This window comes from Muntiacus reevesi, chromosome 10 (assembly GCF_963930625.1).
Source record: "Muntiacus reevesi chromosome 10, mMunRee1.1, whole genome shotgun sequence".
Lineage (NCBI taxonomy): Eukaryota > Metazoa > Chordata > Mammalia > Artiodactyla > Cervidae > Muntiacus > Muntiacus reevesi.
This window is the reverse complement of record NC_089258.1, coordinates 60796427-60815509: the sequence shown is the minus strand read 5'-3', so window position 1 is coordinate 60815509 and position 19083 is coordinate 60796427. Positions and strand designations below refer to the sequence as shown.

The 19083-nt window shown below is 43.8% G+C and overlaps 1 protein-coding gene across 1 annotated transcript in view; it reads right to left on the bottom strand.

Moving 5' to 3' along the window:
• ASAH1 (N-acylsphingosine amidohydrolase 1) overlaps nucleotides 1–19083 on the bottom strand; it is a 36441-nt gene that overhangs the window by 13667 nt on the left and 3691 nt on the right. The window contains exon 2 of the mRNA XM_065946602.1: nucleotides 1606–1652. Within this exon, the coding sequence (XP_065802674.1) occupies nucleotides 1606–1652 (47 nt within the window). The remainder of the gene's footprint in view (nucleotides 1–1605; nucleotides 1653–19083) is intronic.

The window sequence follows — 19083 nt, the reverse complement described above, 5'->3', positions numbered from 1 at the left end:
CAGAAAATATATGCCTTTTCCCATCCTAAATCTCTACAAAAATTAGGTCTAGGCTCTGGGCACTTCTCCAATTGGTTTCCTAGACTCAGAATTCCCTCTCAGACAGTCTCAACACTATTGTCAAATCATTGACTCTAGAGCTGGCTTCAGTAAGGTCACTTTTAAGCCCCCAGAATGGCAACACAGTATATGAGCTTCCCACCATTTTCTTCAAGAACCTCACTACTGACTCAGCCATGCTACACTTCCTACTACACTTCCTCTCTTCTCCGTTTTTGTTTGTTTTCTGCTGTGCTGTGCAGTATATGGGATCTTAATTCCCCAACCAGGGATCAAACCCAGACCCCTTGCATGAAAGCACAGCCTTACCACTGGACCACCAGGGAAGTCGCCACATCCTCTCTCCTCATTCTTCTTAGTAAGTCCAAGCCAAGTCACTGTTCATCACATCCATTCCCCGAAGTCCTACTCTTCAATTTATACATAGCCATTTCTACTGTGAGGAGAGTAGCAACATCCACTACCTGACCAGTGGAGCCAGGGCTGAAATCCTGATGGATGAACTCTGCAACTATTCTGTCACCACAGAAACATGATCTCCTGGCACCTCTTACTGGACTGAAAGAGCCTCTTACAGGTGTGGCATTCAGTGACTGATAAGCTTAACGCTGCCCAAAAACAGCCAGCGTTTGCTCCTTCACTGCCCTGCTCCGGAGAAGCAAAAGGTGCAGCCTGGTAGGAGCTGCAATGCTACCAGGCTCTTAAACATACAGACATGAATCCAGACTGATTTCCATGGTGGGGGGTGGGTTAAGAGGGGATGTATTAGTTCCTACAAGTCACAGAATTGGGGTCCTACTTATACTTCTGTAGTCACGAATAGGAATAATCCTTCGGTTAAAGCTGCATGCCTTCTGTCTTCCTTTTTCTGCGGCAGGCTACTTGCAGTGCAAGGGAAGAGCGGGGAGAAAACGGTGACTCTTCCCAACACCTCTTCCTTCTTTTTCACATTCTGTACCCGCTGGGGTGGTGAGCCATTCTTAAGTTTTTTCCTATTTAGCCACGCAGGATTTGAAAAGGCCAAAACCCTAAGCTAAAAACATTAATGTTCAACACACTAAAACATGTTATTGGCTATTCCTATGTTTTCCAATCCTGTTTTGGCCTCAATAGTTTTGATGATCATGGGCAGGGTTTATTTTTTTTTAAAGTTTCATGTGAGATCCTGCACTCTTTTGTTTCAGCATGATGGGGTGGTTTATACTCAGGCATCACAGAAAATCACAGGTCACCTCTGCATTTGTCAGCATGAGAAAAATACTTAAGGGAAGATAGAAAAATTTAGTGGAGAATGCTAATCCTTTTTTTCTCCCTGATTTTGATGGGCTCAAAATGGGACATTTCATCATGGGGTATTTTCTTCACATTTGTTCAAAGTCTTAGCCAAATGCATACCACACAAACCTCAGGGGAAACAAAATCATCTCAGGATAGAAGACATGACTTAAGTAACATGATCTCGTTAGTTCTATGAGATCACACTTAACATGGAGAGAAATCTCCAGGAAGGTCAGAGTAAATCCTGCTCATCTGACGTTTACTCACGTGGGCCCAGAAGGAGGATAGGTTGATTTTCTGCAGTCTTCAGTCCACTAAAAAACAAAGACAAAAGTTTCAGAAAAAACAGAGTAGGCAATCTGCAAAGACAGCTGGCAAAAACAAAATCAAGTATGATTTGTCATTTTAGACCATTGCAATGCCTCTTAAAAGTCTTTTCCTCCTATGAAAACTTCTAAAATCTCAAACTTAACTGCGTTTTCAGTCTCTTCAATTTGCACTATTTGCCAGGTATTCTAGTTTGGCTTTTTGACTGCAAATACACTGAGTTAAGCGGAAATACAACACAGATGGGGACTTTCTTGGTGGTCCAGTAGTTAAGACTCTGCACTTCCAATGCCGGGGGTGCAGGTTTGATCCCTGGTCGGGGAACTAAGATCCCACATAAATGGATGTAGGGCTGAGTCACTCTGCTACATCTGGAACTAATGCAGCATTGTAAATCAACCATATGTCAATTTTTAAAAAATTAAAAAAAAAAATGCAGATGGAGGGAGTTCCCTGGTGGCCTCATGGTTAGGATTTGGGGCTTTCAGTGCTGTGGCCCAGGTTCAATCCCTGGTGGGGGAACTGAGATTCCAAACGCCCCGTGGTGCAGCCAAAGGAAGAAGAAACTAGAAAAACGTTTATGACACCCAGGTTGATTTATCCCTTGCCAGGATCTGATATTACTTATGAGGTAACTCTACTGCAAGAAATCTGCATCCTAAACCAGACTTTCAGGGCACGGGGCGAGGCCCCTTTGTTAGGTAGTCAGAATAGGGAAAAAGAGTCCAAAATGGCGGTGGCTAAAATACCTGGAAGGGGAAAGCCCGCGAAAATAGAACAAACGAAGGTCCGAGGACCAGAGTGAGAACCTCAGGTAAAACAACAATGCTCCTGCCTAAGCCCAATTTACATAAGACAGGCCCAGGGACAGAGAAACATATAAAAAGAGGAGCCAAAGCCCTTTTCCCTCTTCTCTCTCTCTCTCTCTCCTGCGTGATGGGGCGATCTCTTTGCATCTTTGGATCGACGTGCCCTCACGCCTCAAAGATGGATTTTCCTGCTATTACCTAAATAAATAGAGCTGTGACACTGAGCTGTAACACTGATTTATTTAAGAGCTGTAACACGGTCTGTCCTCTGAGAGGGCTTCAATGTCCGTCACTCCAAATTTTTGTTGTGACGAGACAAAGAACCGAGGAGCATACACTCGCCTGACATCTATGGTGCCGTTGACTCGGATATAACCTGGCTAAAACAACCTCCACGCGGAAGAGGCCAAGTGCAGCAGGAGCCCAACTCAGCGAAGCTCCTACGGTAGAAGAGGAACGTGAAGAAAACCCAGCGCAGGGGAAGGCCCATCGTGCTAGAAACCGGGGCAATGAAAAATGAACTCAGCAGAAAGCCCACGCGGCTCAGCCTCAGATTCCAACAGACCTCCGGTTAAGGTAGGAGGTCCTAGCTCCTATGGCTGGAGGGACATGCCTAACAAAATCTTAACTCCTTTAGAATCTCTCTTTTCTTGTTTCCTCGAACCCCCGCGAACAGGCGGGCAGCAGTGGGCGCAACTGAGGGACTCTGGAGAGGCTACTCTTCGGTATGTCCCAAAGGCACTCTCTGCTGGGCCCCAGCAGCTGTTACCCAAGCCGGTGGGGGTTCTTCTGTCCTTACTCTTTGTGCCAAAAATCAGGCCAATGAAAACTGTGAGCACCGGTCAGATATCTAGCAAATTTTCCAGTAGGCTATGAAGGAGATTCCTTGGCACGTTTTTCCCACTGCTTTTTCCTCTTTTCCTTCTGCTCTTTCTCCCGGGACTTGAGCCCGACCAAAACCCAGGATGCCCGGCTCAGGCTCTGAGATCTTATTGCAAAAATTCAGTGAGAGACAAAGCGATAAGTGGGAGGTGGATTTGCTAAAATCCAGAGAGAAGTGCCTGTTCTACAGGGTCCCGGCCGGGGAATGGGGCCTAAGTTTTGTGAGCGGCGAGTGCATATACTAATGAGCAGGAGGATCATCCCGGCCATTGGGGAACCACCCACTCCTCCCTCTGCTGACAGTGCCTTAGAGCTGTTCTGCCACCTCGGGGTGTGTCTTTTGGCTTACAGATTGGGGATTTTGCTCGAATTTGACTTGTCCTGTTGGACCCAATTGATTTTAATCGGTTTATGTTATGCCCCCATGCTATGTCATTCTTTCAAAGGTTGTGCTCTGCCCCCCTTTCCCTCCTGTTTCATGCTTCTTTCCTCAGCCCCATCCTGGCCCACAATGTTGCCTCTACAATCTTCTAGAGGGATAACAAAAAAAAATAGCTGGCCTTGGGAGAGAAGAACTGTATAATACCCAACCCCTTAGTCCTACCTAGCACTGGTCACACTGGAGACCCTGAACATACTAGGGTCTTAAAGGAAGTCCGGAGGTATGCAACAGGGCTTCACATGTCAAGCGATAGATACCCAGTAGGGGAAACTGCAGTCCCCTCCTCCGATCCTAACTGGAATTATAATGACCCTGAGCACATCTGGGAAAGGGATCATTTTCTAATTTGTATAAAGGCAGGTCTGAAAGCAGCCCAGCAAAAAGTAATCAACTATGCCCGGGTCTCAGCAATAACTCAGGAGCCCAATGAGAACCCCGTTGCCTTTCTAGAAAAGCTAAAAGAGGCACTCCAAAAGTTTACCAATTTGGACTTAGACTCTTACGAGGGACAGGTGTTTTTAAAGGACAAATTCCTGTCCCAATGTGCATCAGATATCAGAACTAAGTTACAACAGCTACAGCAGCAGGGCTCTGCTGCCTCTCTAGATGAGATGACCCAGACAGCCACCAATACCTTTTATAACAGAGAACAGGAGGAGGAGGCCAAGGCCCAGGAGAGGGAGAGAAGGAAAGAGACAAGGCATGCCCAGATGCTGGCCGCCCTCCAGGGCAGCCCGATGGCACACCCCGAGCCCTTGAATGACAAGGCACGAGGCAAATGCCTAATCTGTAGACAGGCGGGGTACTGGGCCAAAGAGTGTCCTAACCGTGACAAGTCTCCTAGAACAGCTTGCCACAAACGCCATCAACTGGGACACTGGGCGGCACTCTGCCCTCGGGACCCAAGAGTCTCAAGGTCAAGCGCCAAGCCTTCCCTCAGGATGGTTCAAGAGGACTGAAGCGGCCCGCCCCAGCAAGCCCGCCTGTCACAGATAACCATCACGGGGCTGGAGCCAAGGGTGCAACGGGATGTGGCAGGTAGGTCCGAGAACTTCTTGGTCGACATAGGGGGCTACCTACTCTATCTTGATCTCCTACTCCGGAGCCTTCTCCTCCCAAACCTGTACCATTTTGGGTGCTACAGGAAAAGCAACTACTAGAAGATTCACCCAAGCACTTCTTTGTTGCTGGGATGGACAGATATTCTCCCACCAGTTTCTGGTGGTCCCTGAGTATCCATACTCCCTTAATGGGAAGAGACATACTCACTAAACTGGGGACCACCCTTGTGATGGGAAGTTTTTCAGCCCCTAGGGCTTACAGTTTCTAGTTACTATTGAGGAACCCATCACACCTCCAACAGAGAGAGAGCAAAGACTATGGGAGGACAAAATTAACCCCCAGGTGTGAGATCAGGGGACTCCTGGACGAGTCCACCAAGCTGAGCCGATCATCATTGTCCTCCGAGATCCCACTCGGTTTCCTAACCGGAAACAACATCCTCTCAAAAGAGAGGCTCGGGAGGGACTACAGTCTTTAATAAATAAATTCCTTGCTTGTGGGCTATTGGTCCCCACCAGTTCGCCATGTAACACACCAATCCTCTCAGTAAAGAAACAGGACGGAACCTGGCGAATGGTTCAAGATCTTCGGGTCATAAATGAAGCTGTAGTCCCCCTCCATCCCACAGTACCCAGTCCCTATGTAATCCTGGGAGAAATCCCACCCAGTGCCAAGTGGTTTACAGTCTTGGATCTCAAAGATGCATTTTTTTGCATACCACTGGCTAAAGAATCCCAATATCTTTTTGCCTTGGAATGGGAGGCCCCAGGAGAAAAACACCAACAGATGACTTGGACAGTATTACCTCAGGGGTTCAGAGATAGCCCCCACTTGTTTGGACAGGCCCTTAGCCTAGATCTGGACCTGGGACCTAATGGGAAAATATTACAATATGTAGATGACCTACTAATCTGCTCTCCAGATGAGAAAAGTGCCCAACATGAAATTCAGGTTCTAAACTTTTTGGCAGAAAGGGGATATAAAGTCTCCCGTGCTAAGGCACAGATGGTTAAGACAAAGGTCACTTACCTGGGAGTTCAGATTACACACGGGGCCAGGAAGCTGTCCTCTGATCAGGTACAAGGAATCCTTCAGTTGCCCTCCCCCACGACTCAAAAACAATTGCGAGCTTTCCTGGGGCTAACTGGGTACTGTAGAATCTGGATACCCAACTATGGTCTAATTGCCCACCCCTTATATAAAAGCTTAAAGGGATGAGATGATTCAATCCCACTAACGTGGGGAACTCCTCAAAAGAAGGCAGAGGCTACACTAAAACAGGCCTTAACTCAGGCACGTGCCTTGAGGTTGCCAGATCCAAAAAAAGCATTTTATGTCCATGAAAGAGAGGGAATAGCCTTGAGAGTGTTAACTCAAAGGTTGGGATCTGAGCCCTAGCCTGTAGCTTACTTATCTAAGAGACTTGATCCAACCGCCCAGGGCTGGTCCCCCTGCCTTCAAAATCTTGCAGCTATTGCAATTATGATAGAAGATGCTTTAAAACTCTCCTGGGGGCAAACTAACTATTTTTACCAGCCAACAAGTAAAACAACTCCTAAATGGGAGAGGCCATTTATGGATGTCTGATCAAAGAATCCTCAGATATCAAGTAATACTGATGGAAAATCCAGGCCTCACTATATCCCCTTGTGAGGTTCTTAACCCAGCCACCCTCCTGCTTACCCCCGAGGGCTCTCTCCCCTTTCACGCCTGTCTAGAAACCTTGGACCACTGGACAAAACCCCGAGAGGGATTGTCAGAAGATCCTCTGACCAATCCTGAGGAAATCTGGTACACTGATGGAAGCAGCTTTGTCTTGGATGGAAAAAGAAGAGCTAGATATGCAGTAGTCTTCAGTTTTGAGGCCATAGAGGCTAAGCCTCTGCCACCAGGAACTTCAGCCCAATTAGCTGAGCTCATAGCTCTGACTCGAGCTTTAGAGCTGGGAAAAGGAAAAAAATAGCCATTTATACTGACTCCAAGTATGCCTTTCTGGTGCTACATGCACATGCAGCTATTTGGAAAGAAAGGGGCCATTTGACCACCCGAGGGTCCCCAATCAAATATGGTGATCAAATCCTTAGACTCTTGGAGGCAGTCCATCTGCCTGCTGAGATTTCAGTCTCCCACTGTAACGGACACCAAAAAGGGAGCATGGAAGTGACTCGAGGGAACCTAGCAGCCCATCAGGCAGCTAAGAGAGCAGCATCACAGAACCATGACCTAATATGGGTTGCCACCTTAGTTCCACAGACTAACTTGCCAGAAACTCCTTCATATACTGAAGGTGAGACTCTGAAAGCTAACAGTGAGGGTTTTCAAGAAGATCATATGGGGTGGTTCCAAAAGGAGGGGCTCCTTTTTCTGCCTGGGAACCTCCAATGGAAGTTGGTTAACTCCTTACATGCCACCACTAACTTAGGAAAAAAGGCCCTCCAAAGATTACTAGAAAGGTCTTTCAGAGGAACAGGCTTCCAAACAACTATAAGACAAGTAGTCTCCTCTTGTCCCACTTGCCAATTAAACAACCCCCAAAGAGCTCGAAGACCCCAGCTGGCCCAGCCCGTCCAACGACGTGGGGCCTATCCAGGAGAGGACTGGCAGATGGACTTCACCCAGATGCCAGTTTCTCAAGGGTATAAATACCTATTAGTCATGATAGATACATTCACAGGATGGATTGAAGGCTTTCCCACCCGGACTGATAAGGCTGAGGAGGTAGTAAAAAAACTGCTCCATGAAATCATTCCAAGGTTTGGTCTGCCCAGGTCATTACAAAGTGACAATGGGACGTCATTTACTTCTAAGATCAACCAAGGAGTCTCTAAAGCATTGGGCATTACTTATTATCTCCATTGTGCCTGGAGGTTTCAGTCTTCAGGAAAAGTAGAAAGAGCCAACCAATTCTTAAAATCAACGATAAAAAAGATAACCCAAGAGACCTCCCTGGGATGGAAGGGGCTTTACCAATAGCTCTCCTCCATACCTGTATTGCCCTAAGGAACAGGTTGGTTTTAGTCCTTATGAGATGCTATATGGGAGACCTTTTGTTTATGTCAATGACCTCTTCCTAGATCCAGAGGTTCAGACCCTCCAGTCTTATACCATGGCCATTGGGCAATTCCAACAGGATATACGCTTGTGGGGTATGAACCAGGACCCAAAAGACTCTAAAGACTCGCCACTATATGCTCCAGGGACTCAAGTCCTAATTAAAGTCTGGAAGGATGGGTCCCCATAGGCTCAACTCCAGCCCACATGGAAGGGCCCCTACCCTGTAATACTTTCTACTCCCACAACAGTCAAGGTGCCAGGACATGACTCCTGGATTTACTACTCATGAGTCAAGCCATGGAAGAAAACAGAAGAGGACACTCAATACACCTGTGAGCCCCTGGGAGATCTCAGATACCTATTCAGAACTACAAATGAGTGCCATTCTATTGAACACCCCCAAAATCTAGTTTCTGGGGATAAGATTTCTCAAGACAGCTCTAAAGAGCCAACACAGCTTGGCAGAAATAATACTCCAAAACAGACAGGAGATAGTTCTTCTGATCTCTGAACAAGGAGAGACTTGAGCCATCCTGGTGATGTAAATTTAAAATTGGCTAATGCCCCTACTAGTCCTTGTTATGCTATACTGATGCTGCTAATGATTGTTCCATGTACTGTCAATTGTCTAACCTGTCTTGTCTCTGCCCAGGTCAAGCTATGACATGCAGCGCCAGTTCAACAAAGATATAAAACTACAGCCAACCATGGAAAACATCAGTCACCCTTAGATGGACACCGCTATAAGGACTCTGAGGCCTGAGACTCGCAAGAGGGGGAGGCCCAATGCCCCTCGCCGTCCCAGTTCAGCAGGAAGTAGCCAGAGAGACCTCGACGCCCCTATTCCCAAAGAATTGGGCCTCCCATCTCTTGAGGGGGGGAATGTTAGGTAGTTAGAATAGGGAAAAAGAGTCCAAAACGGTGGTGGCTAAAAGGCCTGGAAGGGGAAAGCCCGCGAAAATAGAACACAGGAAGGTCCGAGGACCAGAGTGAGAACCTCAGGTAAAACAAACAACGCTCCTGCCTAGGCCCAATTTACATAAGACAGGCCCAGGGACAGAGAAACATAAAAAGAGGAGCCAAAGCCCTCTTCCCTCTTCTCTCTCTCTCTCCTGCGTGATGGGGCGTTCTTCTCTTCGCGTCTTTGGATCGACATGCCCTCATGCCTCGAAGATGGATTTTCCTGCTATTATCTAAATAAATAGAGCTGTAACACTGAGCCGTCACACTGATTTATTTAAGAGCTATAACACGGCCTGTCCTCTGAGAGCTGTGACCCGCCGAGGGGGCTTCAATGTCCGTCACTCCAAATTTTTGTTGTGACGTGACAAAGACCCGAGGCGCATACACTCGCGCGACACCTTCATACTCCGGCCCTTCAGCACCGCAGCCTCCCTGTTCCGCCACATGCAACCACACGCTGTGCTCTCTCTCTGTTCATGCCTGTGCAAGCACTCGCTTTGCCTTCTGCCTACAAAGCCCACTCTCCACCTTGTAAACTTTTGGCTCCAACTTCCAAGATCCAGCTCAGATGTCTGTTTGGTGATGTCTTCATCTACTTGCCCTGGGAGAACAGCCACCCTCTCCTCTCCACTCCCACAGCACACGTACACATCTCCCTCGCCACCCTTCTGATGTGCACTGTAATCCTCTATGTCTCTTCATGACCAGACTGTGTTCTTGAGGCGTGTGCCGAGCCCCAGCGAGGAGGCCACTGCTGAGATAACGAAGGAACGAGACTGTTTTTAGGGAACATGGTTCAGTCTTAGCAGCAAAACAGAAATGGTTCTCAGTATAAAATGATTTTAAAAAATCCACACTGATTTATCATTCTTTTATTACTAGTCTCAAGATGCCAAGATGCATTCATCTTCTTTTTGCTGGAGACCCAATATTGCAAAAGAAAAAAGAAATTGTTTTAAAGAAGCATAAATTCACAGTAAGAAGAAGGTGAAGTAGGAAAGGAAACTACTAGCACTGTAGTTTAAGCTCAGAAAATATATCTGCAGCAAATTTGTGTGGGAATGGAAATCTCACATCCTGTTTTAAGTTTTGATCTCCTGGGAAGTGTATAAGGTAGTCTGACGTTACCTGATATTCAAACATTAATTGTCAAAATACCACAAAATACTGTCAAAATGTCAATGTTTCTCATATAAATACCGTTTTGTTTATAATTTTTGGTTGAACTCATTAAAAAACAGCATTAAGTGTAAACTTAAATTTTCAAAGGCTATCATTAGAACTTAAGTTCCATTTCACATGTTTGGAATATAAAATATTAGATATTAAATAGTATTGATTTGACAGTTCAATATCAAATTAGCACAAGCTAATTTTCAAAACCAGTGTTCAGTAAGACTGACTGAGGGTGGTTCTTCTTATTCAGAAAAATTTCAGTCTCAGTCCTGAGTTCAGAAGTTGTAGTAAAACTGCACTGTTGCCATCAGAGGCAGGACAGTCAGGATACAAAGCATCTGTTTCTTATAAAATTCACACAAGTGAAAAATCTGTGAAAGCAAAAGAAGTTCATGGTTGAATAACAACAACATGATAGATTTAAGTATGTTCCACAAAGTACCTGCCAAATCAACAATAAAATGAATAACCACAAGCTTTAAACACCTGGCATTTTCAGAAGTTTTGTACATTTGTCCAACTAAGCCTTTTTTCTGCTCGACCACTATTAATTGTTACATATCATAGCAGATTCCACTTCAGGTTTTAGTGAACTACTAAATACCCAAGTTCTCTGAAAACACCCTTGGCCTGCTATTGCTTTATGCAGACTATTCAAAAAGACTAATTCTTTAGTCTCAAACTTGGCATCGGATGGATGCTGATAAGCGATCAGTGTCAAGAGTCAAGAAGATAACTGGGAATCATGTGCCTTGTTCCGTAATTGATCTTGACACTGCTGCTGAAGCCCCAGGCAGCAGCAAGCAGCAGTCTTCGGCTGAAGGCTAAAATAGTATGAAACAAATTTTCTCAGGACACATTTCTTCTACTTCTGCCATCAAATGTGATTTCACCAACTCACCTTTAGTAAATGTCTTTCCTTGCTTTGCTTATAAATAAACTACCTGGAGACTTACTTTGGTTGCAGCCTCATTTTACTTTTTAATATTTGTCAATAAATTCTGCAGTGATGAGATACTCTACATGTTGTTTTTCTGATCACTTTTTCCCCTAGGAATTGGGAACACTGATGTCTGCGTGGCCTTGCAATGTCAACATACACTGTTTTCTTTGGATGCAACTCTAGCGTCACTGTGCAATCAACACAATGCTCTGCCAGCTAATTATCAAGAAAATCCCTCCTCTGCTTGGCCTCAAGGGCACATCTGAAGTCCATTTTCCTTGTTACGATGTGGTAGGCTTAGCCTTGTAATTTTCTTAAAGATTAAAACACTGTGATGCGTCAATTCATGTGGCACTTAAATGCAGCCGAGCTGTAACTGCATTAGCATCACTTCGAATGATGCATTAGTGTCATTCGAAAGGCAGGGGACAGCACTGAAAGCCAGGAGCCCACCGCACTCAGGCTCTTCAAGATCAAGCCAACTGCTCCCGTGCTGAAGCAGCCCCAGCCAAACGCAAACAACAGCACCCGTGGGCCAATAAAGCTGAGATTACGGACCCTGACGTGCGAACTTCATGAAATGTTGACACGTCATGAAAGATTCATCTTCTTTTGATTCCCTCCCAACTTTTTTTTTTCCACTTGTACCCTTTTAAATTTTATTTTGTTTTTTAACTTATTTTATACTGGAGTATAGTCGATGAACAACATCGTGATAGTTTCAGGTGGACCGCAAAGGGACTCATCCATACATATACATGTATCCATTCTCCCCGAGAGCTTCCCTGTGGCTCAGATGGTGAAAAAATCTACTGGCAACATAGGAAACCCGGGTTCAATCCCTGGGTTGGGAAGATCCTCTGGAGAAGGGAATGGCTACCCACTCCGGTATTCTTGCCTGGAGAATCCCATGGACAGAGGAGCCTGGTGGGCTACAGTCTGGGGGGTTGCAGAGTCGGATACGACTGAACGACCAACACTTTCCCCTTCACCCTCCCCCTACCTTTTGAAGGACATAAAAGACCCCAAGTTTGCAGACCTTACAAAAACAGGTGCCAGACTGTAGTTTGCCGACCACCACTCACGGTACTGACATCCAAACAAGCTGTTCCTGCTAGATGATTTCTTCAGTTTCAGTCAAGGCAAACCCTCTGAAGTGGTATGAAAGTGTTAGTCGCTCAGTCGTGTCTGACTCTTTGCAACCCCATGGACTGTAGCTCTCCAGGCTCCTCTGGCCATGGAATTCTCCAGGCAAGAATACTGGAGCGCCTTGCCAGCCCTTCTCCAGGGGATCTTCCGGACCCAAGGATCAAACCTGGGTCTCCCCACTGCAGACTGATGCTTCGCCTTCTGAGCCCCCAGGGGAGGTGGCATGTCTGTGTGAAAGAGAGAGAGGAGGGAGAGACGGTGCGCGGGTTTGCTCAGCGGCAGTGCCACGCGGGAGTCTGCACGCAGAGGCTGGGAAGGGGTTGTCGTCTGTTTACTGGCCCCTCACTGAACTCTCCTTTCATCTTCATTATTCCTATTCTCTAGAATAAATGTTACTCCGAGCCAGGAACCTCTCTGGGATCTCTTTCCTCAAAACACATTTGTCTACTTTGTTCATCAGTCAAAACTCCTGCAAGGGTTTTCCTTGGTATATATACAGAATGGAACACTTACTCAGCCATGAGAATAAACTAGTGGTTACCAGTGCGAAGGGAAGGCGGGAGGGCAATATAGGGGTAGGAGACTAAGAGTCACAAACTATTAGGCATAAAATAAGCCACGATGATACACTATATGAGGCAAATAATATTTTTAATAACTATAAATGGAGTATAACTTCTAAAAATTGTAAGTCACAATATTACACACCTGTAACTTAAATAATACTGTACATCAACTATACTTCAATAAAATCATAACTGCGGAAATAAAAAGGATAGGAAAACAAAGGTGAGAAACTTTCTCCCAGAATAGAGAAAAAATTATACAGAAAACACAGGAGGGGGGAAAAAAAAGAGATTTAGAGAATCAATGCATGGAGTCCAACATTGATTAACTGGATTTCCAGAAACAGAGCAGAGATAATAAAGAGAAGAAAGTGATGAAAGAGATAATGTAAGAAAAATGTCTACAGCTGAAAGGAGATGAGTTCCGAAAATGAAAAGGCCTACTGATTATTTGAAATAATGACTGAATACAAGGGCCTTCAGTCAGACACATCACTGAGATATTTCAAAATGTAAAGGATATTGGGACTTCCCTGGTGGTCCAACGGTTAAGAATCCACATTGCAATACTGGGGACGTGGGTTCCATACCTGGTTGGCGAACAAAGATCCCACAAGCCACAACTGCTGAGCCTGCGAGCCACAACTAGAGAGTCTGTGCACAGCAACGAAAGATCCCACAGAAGTGTTTGCTTCTGAGATGGAAATTCTAGTTCGAAAAGATACATGTGCCTTAAGGTTGACAGCAGCACATTTACAACAGGCAAGACGTGGAAGCAACCTAAACGTCCATTAACAGGAGAATAGATAAAGAAGATAAGATATGGAATATTACTCAGCTAGAAAAAAGGAATGAAATTACTTCCATCTGCAGCAACAATGATGGACCCAGAAATAATCATACTAAGTGAAGTAAGTCAGAAAGACAAAGACAAATATCATGGTATCACTTATATGTAGACTATAAAGAATACTACTAATGAATCTACTTCCAAAACAGAAACAGACTCATAGAAAACAAATTAAAGTTACAAAAGGGAAAAGGGAGGGGTGTAGGGGAGGATAAGTTAGGAGTACAGGATTAACAGACACAAGCTACTATATTTAAAATAGATAAACAACAAGGATTTATTATATAATATAGAGAATTATATTCAATATCTATAATAACCTGTAATGGAAAATAATCTGAAAAAAAATACATGTATAACTGAATCACTTTGCTGTACACCTAAAAACATAATACTGTAAATCAATTATACTTCAAAAGAACAGAAAACACAACAACAAAAAGAGTTTGCTTCCAGAGAAGAGGGATGGGGTAGAAGGAATGAGCCAGAGATGGCTGCTTTTCATCATAAAGCTCTCTGTATTATTCGATTTCCTTTAACTATGTACACTCTGATACACACTTTAAAATATCAAATTAAAAACCTGCATGATTTCAGCTATATTATGTGGAGGATTTTCAGAGACTGATTCCCTGACATGATTTTAAGTATTTTTAACTGTCATTATCTAAAATTATTTTAAAATAGTGTGACTGCAATGGAGTGCAGGGTCCTCTAAATCCTTGTTTAGTGAAATGTTTAGTGTCCTTGAGAATGGACCCCAAAAAGCAGCACTCTACTTAAGAACTCAAACTGCAAATTTTCCAAACACATCACTTAAAAAGAAGGGCAGGTGTTAACTTAAGAAATGCAACTCTTACCTCATCCTAACTTACTCATAAGATTCTTCTAAATATCAGACCTTCAGGTGAGTATAAAAAGTGATCTGATTCACAGAAATCAAATTTATGGCCCTTTTACTACATTCCAAGTTTTCAGGAACTTTAGGGTCATGTGCTGGATGCGAGGCCCAGCTCGGTCAGGGACTAACCGAGTCCCAGCGACAGTCCCAGTCCAAGCTTCCCCTGCTTACTCTCCCAGCTTCCCACAGAGATAAGAATAAAGTCTCAATTTATTTCCTAATACGGAACAATCTGTATTTCCTTCAGGGCTTTTTCAACTCAGTGAGTAAATGAAGTGTAAGGAGGCTCATTTTTCCTAGTAATTACATCTGCATGATCTGGGTTCCAAAGCCAATAAACGAGAAGGCAATGGCTCTCTGTCAAATATGAAAGAGTTCAACCTGCCCCAGAGGTTAAGACAGTAACCCAGTCATCACACATGCAGGAACCTGAGGCTGATAAGCCACTGTACCATGATGACCCTGGTAGCGATAAACAAACACTGAAATACACAGACATGAAATCTGCATGGAATTAAGAGTAAAGGATAAATGTGACTGTAATTTTTAAAGGTAACAGCCACCAGATCAGGGTATTTCAGGTGGACATCAAGTGCTGTCACCAAAGTCATGTTTAAATTTTTAATTAATTTTTTTTATTGAAGTAGAGTTGATTTTACATTATCATATTAGTTTCAGGTATACAGCATAATGATTCAAATTTTTATCAACTATATTACATTTAAAATGACAAAATATTCACTTTATTCCTTGAACTGTACACTATGTCCTTATAGCTTATTTAATTTACATACAGTAGTTTGTATCTCTTAACCTCCTACCTCCAATTTGCCCACCTCTTTCTATCTCTCCACCAGCAACCACTAGTTTGCTCTCTGCATCTGTGAGCCTGTTTCTGTTTTGCTATATTCATTTATTTATTTTTTAGATTCTTCATATAAGCAATAATCTATGGTATTTCTCTCTCTCTGACTTATTTCACTAAGCATAATATCCACTAACAACAGTCATTTTAAACAAAAAAATTAGATTTGGGGTAGAATGAAGACAGTTACATTCTCACTGTCAAGGGAAACTTCTATAAAGAAAGACGGCTTCAAAATCTGTGTGTAGACTTGAAATAAAATTACAGTGAGCTCATTTGTTATTTACAGATTCTTACTATCTCCAAATTTAACTATAGAAGATTTTAATAACAGACAACTTTATTAGGGTAGGCAAAAATGTAAACAGATGATAGGTAAAGAATGTAACTAGATGATAGGGAGTGATATTAGGTAGTCTTCGTGGTATACTGTGCTACTTTGTCAAAGGGTTAAAAAACACAACTAATTTAAAACCTCAGTCTCTCCCACCTGTGTGCTCGCTCTCTCATTTTTGTTTCCTAAAGCCAAAGAAAGTGGTGAAAATGTCTGTAAAATGTTTTGTAAATACTTCCTGGGTCAGCAAATTCTCTAATTATTCTGGTTATTTGATAAGAACTTGAGACTCTTTGAAATTATTCAGTTGTCATGTCCTCCCCACTCACTTAAAAAAATATATTTATACTAACTATAGAGCTACTTACATAAGTATATTTAGGAAAATAACATATAAACTGAAAATTCTTCCATTAGTAACCCAATTGCCCCATGCCTAAAAGAAATGACACCTAGTCCAGTTCCCTAAAATATGAGTCCTGCCAGATCAGAACCTCAATGAAATGCGTGCCTCTAAGATTGTATCAAAGAATTCAGAAAGCCCTCAAGTGCTTGTCTTATTCACATAATCAGAAAAAGGCAATGAAAAGAAATTATATAGCGCACACCAGAGTTCTTACCTTAGGAAAAGAAGCTGAACAATTTCAACAAGGCAATTTCAATTCAATTCTTTAATTCACCAACAACTATTTTCTAAATAAGAACTGTCTCTTAAGATGTTCTCTATGTACAAGAGCGCAGACACATTCAAGACATTCTTGAACAAGAAAAGTCCTGTTTCTTGCATATGTAACAAACTCAAATGAGCATACAAAATTTTTCACTTGTTTTCTGACCTTTGATGGGAAGGTACCTTATTAAACTGTGGATATTAAGACAAAAAGAATGTGAACAAACTCTTCATAAGGGCAGAGACCTCCAGTGTCCAGATCACAATCTGGCACAGAGTAGGTGTGTAGTATCTGTTGACTAAGCAAACAGATGGTACCTGTGTATCTCTTCCTTTAAAGTACTGGGGTAAAGGTAAATGCAGTGCAATAAAGCTGGCCGGACCAGAGAGGGTTTATGTGATTTGGGGAGAAATCAATGCTAAGAGCTGATGCAGTGGCTAACATTCACAGTATTTGTTACTCACTTCAGAAGCTGACGCATAAAAGCAAGCTGGATTCCGCAATTCACTATGGAGTCAGTGTGGTTAATTTTCACACAGTTTTAGGAATCTGCTTAGATTTATTACTGAGAACCCATCTGTCAACACAGGAGACATGAGACAAGGGGCTCAATCCCTGGGTCGCGAAGATCCCCTGGAGGAGGGCATGGCAACCCACGCTCCAGTATCCCTGCCTGGAGAATGCCATGGAGAGGAGCCTGGCGGGCTAGAGTCCACGGGGTTGCAAAGAGTGGAACCAACTGAAGTGACTTAGCACACACGCACGGTCTGAGTCCTTTCCTTCTGATTCCTCCAGAGGCTACTGCAATCTATTTTCTGCTCCCAACACTGCTCCGGCCAAGGTGGCCAACGACCTCTCAGTGCCAAGGAACGGACACTAGACATCTTCCCGGCCTTCAACACAGGTGGTCTGTCCTGCTCTCTCCCTGAGCTCCCCTAACACTTGCTCTTCAGTTCTGGCCGCTGCTCTCACCTTGCCTGTTCTTCTCTACCTGACATATACATGTCCCTGGGCCTCTTCTTTTCTTCTCTCCTCTCTGCTCAATGTTCACCTGCTTCAGTGGGTTTCAAATAATATGCCTACGACTCCCAATACCCTCTCCTGAGCTCCAGCCCCAAATGCCTGCTGGAAAGCTCAGTGTCATCTGAAATTCGACGTAACCAGAGTGAAAATTACCTTCATTCTTCCCTCCTCCTGTTCCCTGGTAGCGATGCCACTGTTCACCCAGCTGAGCACCGGAAAGGTGCCTGTCCCTCACCCCATCTGACCCTTCCTTCTGCTCATTCTACCTCCGAAATCTTCTCTGCAACCATCCACTTCTTCCTTTTTCCATTGGCACAACCCTCCTGCAAGTGACTCAGTTTTCTCCCTTAGTCTCCTCACAGCTACCCTACTTACTCCCTTCCAACTGACCTCTTGAAAGTGAGAAACTTATCACATCTTGTTTAAAACCAGTCAACAGCTTCCTGTGCTTTTTAGGATAAATTCCAAAATCCTCAGTAAGGTCTACGAAGCCCTGATGATGTCATCTCCATCTCCCCCTCTAGACTTTTCTTGTACCATTTCTGTCACCACTATCTCTTTTTAAATATATATATATTTTAATTTTTACTGAGATAATATTGGTTTATGAAATTATGTAAATTATCAGTGTATAATATTATACATCTACTTCTGAATGTTGTTGTTGTGTCTGACTCTTTGTGACCCCATGGACTATAGCCCATCAGGCTCCTCTGTCCATGGAATTCTCCAGGCAAGAATCCTGGAGTGGGTTGCCATTTCCTTTTCCAGGGGATCTTCCCGACCCAGGGATTGAACCCACGTCTCTGGCACTGGCAGGCAGATTCTTTACCACTGAGCCACCAGGGAAGCCCCTACTTCTGCATATATCACCAAAATTTTAGTTTCAATCCATCACCAGAGGGTTGATCCCCTTTATCCAGGTCACCTTCCCTCTGCCCTTTTTCTCCTCTGGTAACCACTACTCTGTTATCTGCATCTACGTGCTTGGTTTTGTTTGGTTTGTTCTTTATTTTGTTTGTTTTTATATCCCATATGTGAATTAATCATATGAGACCTGTGCTCTGATTTATTTCATTCAGCAGACCTTCAAGATTCACACACATTATCACACATGGCAGGATTTCATCTTTTCATGGTTGAGTAGTATTCCACCGTGTGTGTGTGCATGCACACACAAGTGTGTGTGTGTGAGAGAGAGGGAGGCGGGAGAGAGAGAGATTTTTATCCATTCATCCATTAATGGGCACTCAGGTTGTTTCCGTATCTTGGCATTGCAAATAATGCTTCAATGAACATAGGAGTGCAGGTATCTTTTTGAATTAGTGTTTTCATTTTCTTTGGATAAACACCCATAGATGGGATAGTTTGTCACCATCTTTTTTTTTTTTTTTTTAACTTTTTGTGACTGTCTTCCTTTTTTTAAATTTATTTTTAATTAAAGGATAATTTCAATCTTTTGGTTTCTGCCACACATCAACATGGATCAGCCATAGGCATACATGTGTCCCCTCCTTCTTGAGCCTCCCTCCCATCTCCCACCCCATCCCACACCTCTAGGTTGTCAGACTCCAGGTTTGAGTTCCCTGAGTCGTATAGCAAATTCCCACCGGCTATTTTACATATTTTAGTGTGTATGTTTCCAGGCTACTCTCTCCATTCGTCCCACCCTCTCCCTCCTACCTGCACCTGCCATGTCGGTAAGTCTGTTCTCTATGTCATCATCTC